At 48.5% G+C, this 10,249-nt stretch overlaps 1 protein-coding gene across 6 annotated transcripts in view; it reads right to left on the bottom strand.

Annotated features, from left to right (window-relative positions):
* Positions 1 to 9,513, bottom strand: part of ZFR2 (zinc finger RNA binding protein 2) — a 49,804-nt gene extending 40,291 nt beyond the window's left edge. For all 6 annotated transcript variants that reach the window (XM_043466187.1, XM_043466190.1, XM_043466186.1 and 3 more), the window contains exon 1: positions 9,279 to 9,513. In XM_043466187.1, the coding sequence (XP_043322122.1) occupies positions 9,279 to 9,331 (53 nt within the window). In that variant the 5' untranslated portion in view covers positions 9,332 to 9,513. The remainder of the gene's footprint in view (positions 1 to 9,278) is intronic.
* Positions 9,514 to 10,249: the final 736 nt, after the last annotated feature.

The following is a 10,249-nucleotide window of genomic DNA, read 5'->3' on the forward strand; positions in this document are numbered from 1 at the left end:
AGAATTTTCCAGGCAAGAAGAATACTGGAGTGGGTTGCCATTTCCTACTCCAATTCAAATATAGCAAGCTAAAAAACCCCACTGCACACGCCCAAGAGAGCAGGTGTGAGAATCCAGCATGGTCTGCAGGAGATTCCTGAGCAAGAGCAGAGCACTGGGAGTGAGTGCTGGGGAATGAAGAGTCACGAACTGACCCCAGGTGAAGCCTCCCCCAAGCCAGGGGCCCCGGCTGCTGCTGCTGCTCATCTGCTGCTCACAGGGAGGGTGTACCACTGCAACACCGCACTCAGGACACGTCCTCACTGTGACGAGGACCCAGCGGCTGCCGCCTGCCCTGCCCTGCCCTGCCCGGGAAGGGGGAGCTGAGGCAGGAAGCTGGGGCACGCACCGGCACCTGTGGGCTCAGGAAGAGCAAGGCTGAAGCATGTCTGAGTGACACAGACTCAAAGTCCTCGCTGGCGTCGTCTATGGGTCCCAGGTAAATATCCTCTGATGGCTTTCTGGTCTAAATTCTGTTTTGGGGAGTCAGGTTTTTTTGGGTGACTAAACATCTAGATAAGATTTTTAAAACTTGTTTTATTATTCTTATTGTATTTATTTCTAATTTTTGCCTGTGTCACATGCCATGTGGGATCTTAATTCCTGGACCAGGGATCAAACTGGAGCACCCTGCACTGGAAGCAAGGAGTCATAAGATTTTAGAATGGAGAGACCCATGGATGTCACTTTGTTCAGTGAGTCACCGAGCTGATTGTGACATGGAGGGGATACATCTGGGGAGGCTACGTTTCCCAACCCAGGGGTCTCTCCCATGGGACACACTCTGGTTGCTCCCATAAGGCCAACCATGAAGGACATGTCGGACCTCGAGCACAGACCTCACTTCAGAAGGGCACACACCTGAGGGAGCTACGGAAAGGTGGTGAAATGTCCCAGAGACCGTCGGGAGGAATGACAGGTCATTCTAGGTTTGCTGTAACAACTATCTCTGCTGCAGACTGCTTTCAAAGAATCGTTCTCAGTGAGAACACACACAAGATCAAAAACATGCAGAGTTTGGGGCAGAAAAAAATCAAGTGGAAAAAAAGATTTTCCTGGAATCACAATGGTGAGAAACCTCACACAATAATTTCTTTTAAAATCACGGACTTCCCACCTATTGTATAGCACATTGAACTTCTGCTCAATGTTATGTGCCAGCCTGGATGGGAGAGGAGTTGGGGGGAGAAAGGATATACATGTATATGTATGGCTGAGTCCCTTCGCTATTCACCTTAAAGTACGACATTGTTAATCAGCTATATTCCAATACATAATGTTTTAGGTGTTTAAATAAAAAAATAAAATCACGGGCTTCCCTGGTGGTCCCATGGTTAAGAGTCCACCTTCTAATGCAAGGGCTGTGGGTTTGATCCCTGGTCATGAAGCTCAGATCAAAAAAACCAAAACATAAAACAGAAGTTAACAGTTTACTATTATAACAGTATTTGTTACAATACTGTAACAAATTCAATAAAGACTTTACAAAATGGTCCACATCAAAAAAAAAAAAAAAATTTCATGGACTCTTCCCTCCAGGGCAGAGCTCTTCACTCACTCATTTATTAGCCCTGCTCCTAACACTCCCCCTGCCCACCCAGTGGCTTAAACTAAACTAGACTGAGGGGTTAAACCTGAGTGCGGGACAGTTCGACACCTCAGCCTAGATGATCACTAACTCTGCAGGGCTATGGGGAGAAAACCCTGGCTTCGGCATCCTGACCCAGGTCAGCTCCCCTGAAATGTCTGTGACTCCTCACATGGGTGAGGAACATTCAGGGGTTAGGGTTAGGGTAAGGCTAACATGCTCACTCAAGACATCCAGCAGGGAGGAGGTTTTCAGATGTTTTATTGGCAACGAGATCACATCTGTTACTTTGTGTGTACATGCATACATACACACCCAGAGAGAGGACCTCGTTTGGCACTTCGGTTGACAAGGGTTTTATGTCAAAACATGACATACCTTACATTTATATCCGTAACAATTCTGATTTTTTCTAATGATTTTTTTTTTCACTATGAAAGCTATATGCATTCTCCATATGAAATGCCCATTTCAGATCCAGGGATGCCCAGTAAACACCCTGGAAAGAGATCTGATGAACTAAATCCTTGGGCTCTTAGGAGAGGATGGAGAATTTCATTCCTCTGCTCCCGTCTGCAACCTTCTTTGAAATGTAGTCAGGAGACCCCAGCTCCCCGTCAGGGCCAGCCTGAGCCTCCTCACAGAGTCACAGGATGGCTGGACATTCCCGAGGCAGGGGTTTGAGACCGCTGACAGGAGCTTCCTAAGCCTCAAGGGTGAGCCACATTGTTTGGCAGTGAAACTCCAAGAATCCTCTTCTGTTCTTCTGAAAAGGAATGTAGTTCTCACGTGGAGGGTGGCTGCATGGTTAGCGCTGTGGGTCAGATGCTTAGGAACTCCGTCTTGTTGATACGTGCTGGTTAAGCTAAACAGAAAGCGTTATGTACACACACACACACCGCCCCCTCCCCAAAAGCAGTATAGGTCAACCAGGATCAGAGTGGCTGCGCCTCTTTACTGCAACGAACCAAACCATTAAAAGGCTGCTCTGGGCACAGCGAGGGCTCATTCGTGGTTCCAGCCCTCTCCTGCTGTTTCAAGGGGCAGAAGAACCTCCACAGCCATGTTGGTGTTGGTCTAGCGCATGTGCCTCCTGTATCAACACAGGGAGCAGCCACTAGACAGCCAATCTGAGTTCCTCATGAGCAAATACAACATATGTTGAACCACCAACCCTGGATCCAACCAATGACATTCAAAATTTAAAAGAAGCCAATGGCTTTTTAAAACATTCATTCCAAGAGTCTGAGAAGTTATAGGTCATTCTGCTCCCCATCAAGGAGAGAATCTCAGTCTATGGGACTGATTTTTCAAACTACAAAGTGCTGCAGAACCAAAGCAAGAGATTTCTCAAATCTTGTTGTTTAGTCTCTAAGTCATGTCTGACTCTTCTGCAATCCCATGGACTGTACTCCGCCAGGCTACTCTGTCCATGGGATTTCCTAGGCGAGAATACTGGAATGGGTTGCCATTTCCTTCTCCAGGGGATGTTCCCGACCCAGAGATTGAACCTGCGTCTCCCACGTTGGCAGGCAGATTCTTTACCACTGAGCCACCATGGAAGCCTTCTCAATTCTTAGTCAACAGTTAATTGTAAAAGGCAAGTGAACAGTGATGTGCCATAAATGCAACTTACCTCTGGGGGGAGAAAACTGCCCAAAGCAGCAAAATATCTACCAAAAAAAAAGAAGTCCCATTCCCCAAAATATTTACAAATTAAGTTTCTAATTTAAAAAGGTCTAGCAACCTTACAAAAATCCTCTAACACAAGTGTAAGAGGAAAGGACAGGCAGAGGTCAGTTCCCGGCTGATGGCAGATGCCTCAGTACAAGGCACAGAACAAGAAACAATTAGTCAAGCAGTGAGACCCCGGGTGGTACCAAAAGCTTTTCCTACCAAGATTCTACAATACGCTATGACCAAAGAGCACCCTTCAGATTTAAGGCATCACAGACATACAAAAAACAAAAGAAACAAGAAAAAATCTCTGTGCTTTGTCAAAGCTTCCTAATTCTGTTTTGAATTAGACAGCGTTCCTCACCTTAGATGAATAAGCTATCTGAAGAGCTCAGAGCCGTGATGAAAACAAAAACTGGTGTTAACTTTTAATACACAGAGACACACATAAACCCAGAACTTTTTTTTTTTTCAGAACTTTCTTAAATAACTAAAACCAGTTGAAATGGAGGGCTCCTCTTTCTAGTTGAAGTAGATACTGTTCCTTTCAACTATTCAATGTAAACTATAATGTCTTCCTATCCTCCTATCTTATTAAACATTATGTTTAATTATCTTCCTGTACATTCTTGTATCCTCAAGAACATAAAGGAAGGTCACAGAATGGAAGCAGATGTCATCTGTCTCACACAGTCTGAATTTGGTCCTGGTATTTAAAACTTGGGGGATTTCACACAGAACGGGGATTGTGGATTCTCTGGGAAAGCGGGAAGACTCTAGGTTCAGTCCCACGAGTCAATGACAGATGGGGGTGGGGTGTGCAGGCCCTGTTGTGATCCTCCCCCGATACACCCTCTATCCTCTTAAGACTCCACTCATACATGTACATGTCCGCCCCTCACAAGGCTGTCTGCAATCCCTGATCTGAAGTTTCATAGACTTTCAATCTATTAATATAAAATAAAGAGTGAATACAAGGTCTACGAATACCTTTCTACCTGTCTACCTTACTTTTTAGGACTCTTCAGTTATTCATCCAGGTCAATGGTCTTGATCTCCTTACCTCCACAGCCACAGAGAAGAACACCAATTACACTCAATGTGAAAAAACAATTTTAAAGGATCATTTGAAAATGCTTTTAAATTTGATGTAGCTGTTCTGATCATTCTAAATATATACACTGGTAGACCCAGACAAAAGACAAAACAAAACTAAAAAACATTCAGAAACAGAATATGTTGAGAAAAAAAAACCTATATTAGGAATTAACTTATACTCTGAGGTTGATGAGCTGGCTTTTGGTTCTAGAATGTATAAAATGAAAATTCAAAATCCACACTTCAAAAACTTTCAGTGTACCTCATGTACTTGTGATAGGAACACAGATAACACAGTTCTATCATTTGAAAGGTTCTCCTTAAAATACCCTGAAGTCAGGTTTTGTCTGAAGTTGAGAGCTGCCACTCAACACTGCCTTCCAAGGGCCCCTCTCACTCAACCCCTAACAGGTATCTCAGCCTGATTGAGGTGGGCCTTTAAGAAAACAATAGGAGTCACACTCTAACAGGAGAACGCCTGTGCCCTGTGTTTCCAGGGTCCACTTCAGCTAATCCCATCAGGAGTGAACGAGGTGCTGCTGAGGAGCAGTCAGGTCAAGTTCCCACCAGCCCCACCCCAGTCCCCGGGGCAATGACATCAGATTCCCCCTGGCAGCTTGTGCTCCTGGGACCTAAATTCAGGGGACAGACAGGCCTTGGAGGGGAAAGTTTATTCTGGAATGGCCTGGGGACTGGAGCGGGGGCATGCTGGGGGGTGGGTACAGGCAACAGAGGCTGGCAAGGGCACACCCAGGATGCTGCGCCCGCCCTGACAGGGCAGGGCTCCCACCGGGGTGTGTTAATGGGTGGTCTCCCTGTGCTGCTTCCTATGGCTGGCGTGGGCCCCGGTGCCTTTCCCAAGCCACCTGTTTCAATTGGGGGAGATTACAGACATACGGCTTGGGTTACCATTACTATCCCCACCACCCTGGACTAGATGCTTCCTCGGCTTCCCTGCTCCAGAGGAGGTCATTTCTCAAGGTCTGAAGAACATGGTCCTAAACCACAATCTGACTAGGACCAAACTAAAGGGGCAGGATCCAGGCAACACCTACAGAATGACGAAACCCAGCCTCCGCCAGGAGGCCCCACTGCTAAGCGGCTGTGTCAGGCTTGGTCTGCTACCACCAGCAACTCCCAAGACTCAGGTAAGCCCCACCAAGGGGCAGACGCATGGCAGCCCGCATGCCTAGCCAGACCCCACTGCTCATCACCCTGGGGATCCTACACCAGTTACTGAACCCCAAGCCTCATTCCCTTATCAGCATCAGAACACCTTGCTCACAGGATAACTGGGAGGACTGGACAAGATGTCAAGTGCCTGGGACTTATTCAACTCAGAGAGTCGGTAACCAGGACTCCTCAGTGTTAGCATCACTAATGGAATTTGATGGGGTTTCACTCGGGCTTCCAACTTCCTGACACGCTCCAGTTAAAGGAATCCAGCTATTAACATAAACGCCAAAAGCTTATCAAGCTCCTGATGGGAAATCAAGTATTACATCAAAATCCAGCAGCCGTCTTAGAGTTAACAAGAATGCAAAGGTAGAGACCACCAACTATACTAGATGGGTGGTGTTTTGACAAAACTGCCTGGGTTCAAGCCCTGGTCAGGGAGGAAGATCCCACATGCCACAGCTAAAGATTCTGAGTGCTGCAACTAAGACATGGCGCAGCCAAACAAAGAAATACATTTAAAAAAAAAAAAAAATCTGCAAGAAGAGGGAAATGTTAACAGGAGATCTGGCCGGCCTGCCATGTTCCACCAGTGTGAACATCCACCGGACAGCTCTGAGCTCTCAATGTTTTCATTACCAGCATGACTTAACTCAGACAGAGCCCTGTCAGATTGCTCGAGCAGCGCTCAGCCTCACAACTGAAACCTGCATTCAGTGCAAATTAAACGCACTGTCAGTTTTCCACATAGGATTAATCCTTAATTCTGAAAACTTACAGTGCTAACTCTAAAAAAGCCTTAAGAGATCTAAAAGACCACATAGGTAAAATAAATGAAAATCACATTAAGAAAGAACTACAAACTTTTCTTATAGTTCAAGAGTGAATGTGCAATTGATCCTTTTCTTTCTTTTAAGTTTTTACTTTTTGGCTGCATCATGCAGCATGTGGGCTATCAGCTCCCCGACCAGGGACTGAATCTGTGTTCCCTACACTGGAAGCACATAGTATTAATCACTGGACTGCCAGAGAAGTCCCTGTGGTTACCAGTTTTAAAAGCCAAGAAAATCTACACAAAATTCCTCTAAGAAATAAATTGCTGTCTTTGCTTTGGTAGTTCAGGAAATGGGCTTTGTCAATAATGCTGTCCAAACCCTACCACAAAGCTGATACTCACAAAATCTGTTATCTGATTAGTTTTTCCATGGCACATTACACAAGAAATATATACTTTAAAAGCAGCTGAAGGTTTCAAGCAAAAGTTGTTTCCCCGAAAAGGGAATGTCTGGTTAACTTAAAACTGTTCAGATAATGCAGATTATCTCGTTTCAAGGTTTTGTGAGACTGAATTTTACTTTGCTGTAATTCCTACACTTCTGTTTTAGTTAAATCTACTTCTTAAGGAATAACACACCTTCTTGGAGACAATTTTAAAGACACAGATAAATCTGACATTCAGTTCATGACAGTTTCACATCCTTAGTTACATGGATGTTTACTGTATGACTTAAGTTATCAGAATCCAGACAATAGCTGCAACAAAACGTTTAAGCACCTTAATTCAAATAAATGACAAGAACATCTGAAGTCCTGCAATTACCTATTTTACCAGTGTCAATTCTCAAATTTCTCCTCTGGAAGATAATCTTAATAAAAAGCACAACATTCAAGTGATTTTCCACACCTGACTAAAGAATGCACTGGAGAAAGAAAAAAAAAAAAGAGAGAAACAGAAAAATAGAAAGAAAAGACAGAAGTGGCAGCAAGCAGGCAGAGGAATGCAGCATTTCCAAAAAAGGCCTTGGTCTCTGACAGCCGAGCCAAGTCCTGCTGCTGTAACTAAGCACTGGCCGTAAGAATACCACCAAGGATGCTGGAAAGAGGGAAAGAGGAGATTAAAATGCAACACTCTGTTTCAGGAAACAGCAGGCTAGAAATCCTTTCCCTGATAGAAAATCTATGTCTAGTCAACGCTACACCTCAGAGAACACTCGGGGTACAGAAAACAGGAAGAACTCTGCAAGCTGCACAAGCCTTGGATCCAAGCCCTGACCTCATTCCTTCTGACCCCACAGAAGTGAACACGGCAGCATCACAACTGGGTAGACAGGTGGGCACTAACTTCCCATTAGCCTGACCTGTGTTCAACGTGCTGAAACAGTGCCTGAAAGAAACACGGGGCACAGGCCCATCCTGCAAGCAGACACCAGTCTCTCAAGGGGCAGTTCGAATCCAGTTTGTGAGTGACTGGTCCAGAAGGTTCTGCCAGGCTACCAGCTGGAAACTGACCCCAGGGTGACACATGAAAATGATGTGAGGAGGGGGACACTTTTCCCCAGGGACGCCAGCTCTGTCTGCATCCCTGCCGGGGACCTGGTCTTGCGTCCCCAGCTGAAAGACTGAGACCAAACAGAGGCTCCAAGGAGAAGCCATGGAAAATGGTGTGTGTGTACCTTTGGGGTCCAGAAGCACTCCATGTGTCTCTGCCCCTAGGTATCTCCTTGCCCTGGCTGCTTCCTACCCCTGCCACCCACACCTCCCCAGCTCTTCTCTCAGCTCCTTTCTCTCCCCTCCCAATGCTTGGGTCCCTGTCTGTTGTACTGCATTGCATTTTATTCCCTAAGTTGTGTCCGACTCCGCTTCCCCAGGGACTGTAGCCTGCCAGGCTCCTCTGTCCATGGGATTTCCCAGGCAAGAAAACTGGAGTAGGCTGCCATTTCCTTCTCCAGGGGATTTCCCCGACCCAGAGATCGAACCTGTTGTCTCCTGCATTGGCAGGCGGATTCTTTACCACTGAGCCACCAGGCAAGCCCTCCCAGTCTGTTAGTGTTAGTCACTCAATTGCGTCCAACTCTTTGGGACCCCATGGACTGTGGCCCGTCAGGCTCCTCTGTCCATGGGATCCTCCAGGCAAGAATTCCCTTCTCCGAGTCTGTTACTACATCTCAAATACCCAATGGCCTCCTCCACTGACTTTCAGGATTCCAGGTCCCTCTATCCTTCCTTACGGTTCCCGTCCCCCAGAAGCCCCTGGTGCCCGCTCTCCTATTGGATCTCAGGACCTCCCTCAGGTCCAGACTGCTACTCCCGTGAGTCCCGGCCCATCCCTCCAGTCAGGCCTCTATCCCCCTCCCCCAGGCCTCCGTCTCTCCCTCCCGGGTCTGTGTGTTCTCTACCACCTCCTGCCCCTCTCCAGGGTTCATCCCTCAGAACTTAAAATCCCCCTGCCTGGTCAGGAACCCCTCAAGGGCTGTCTTGCTCCCAATCAGGGATCAGGTTTCCAGCTCCACACCCCTGCTCCCCGCCCAGGTCTCTCTGCTCCACCCCCTGCCCCGCCAAGTGCCCTCACAGGTCTGTCTTCTCCTTACTCGCCCCACCCCCACCACAAATGGGGTCTCGACTTCCCCGCCCTCTGTCCTTGGCCCTTGCCCCGCCCCTAACCCAGCCAGGTACTGTCCCACGCCGGTCTTCTCTCCCCCACCTCAGGTGCTGCGTCCTCCCAGGGCAGCCCCTTTCGTGGTCAGACCTCGGCACCCGCTGAGGTACAATTCCCCCCTCGGGCCCATCCCCGCGACAAGCCGAGAGCCCGTTCCCACGTCAGGAGCCCCTCCGGCTCTCCCCGACAGAAACAACTCGGGGCCGTGGCCTCCCCGGGGCCGGGGTTGGGGTCGGACGGCGCGAGCGGCGCGGGGGCCGTTACCTGTACTGCGAGCCGATGCCTTGCGCAAAGCCATAATAGTTACTCGCCGCCATCTTGGCGTCTCCACCGAGCGCCCGCCGACCCGGAGGCGCGAAGGGGCGGGGCCGTCAGCGCATGACGTCATCTGGCCGGCGCCTGGGCCGCGTGCCTCTCGCGCCCCGCCACGCGCCACAGGCCCCGCCCCCCCTCGCGAAGCTCTAGCCTTCTCGCTTCCTAGTCTGCTTCCGAGGGCGTGTCTTTGCCTCGAACCCCTCCCTCCGCTGCAAGCCCCTCCCCTTACTTGGAGTCCCCACTTTCCCTCTGCTCAGCATCACTCTCTTCTGGTGGAGTCCCAGAACCGACCTTCTCTGATTTGGTTCAAGCTCCGTCCCTCGCCGCAAGCCCCGCCCCATATTGGACTTCCGTTTAACCTCTCAGCTTAGGGATTTCGAGGCTGGTAGTGGTTTTTCCTTTTTGTGCTCTTGAGCGAGGTTTCGTTGCCCCGCTGACCATTTCTGGCTGGGTGAATATGGCCCTGCTGATACAGCCAAGTCCTGCTGATCAGCGCCCTGTGTGCCAGCCTTTCCTTAGAAGGCTCCAGTACCTAAAATTCAGTGGCTCTAAATTCGTGGTTCTCAACTGGAGTGGTTTGCCCCCAGAGGACAGTGGACAGTGTCTAGGGACATCTGTGGCTGTCATGACTGGGAGTGCTCCTGGCATCAAGTAGGTGGGGACCAGAGATGCTACACAACACCCAGCAGTGTGCAGGCAGGTGCCCCATGACAGAGAAGAACCTGGCCCCAATAGCGGCAGTGCCAAGGTGGAGAAACCCTACTCTAAGGGTAATTCATTTTGAGAGAGATTTCTTTACCCACTTACTACAGGCAGGGCCTTCTTGGGGGCTAACAGTGAGCTGCCTGACACCAGTCCTCAAGAACTTGGATTCAGGGAAGCAGATCATAACCAAACTATTACAGTTATGATACTCTTTG

This window comes from Cervus canadensis, chromosome 4, assembly GCF_019320065.1.
Source record: "Cervus canadensis isolate Bull #8, Minnesota chromosome 4, ASM1932006v1, whole genome shotgun sequence".
In the NCBI taxonomy this organism is placed as follows: domain Eukaryota; kingdom Metazoa; phylum Chordata; class Mammalia; order Artiodactyla; family Cervidae; genus Cervus; species Cervus canadensis.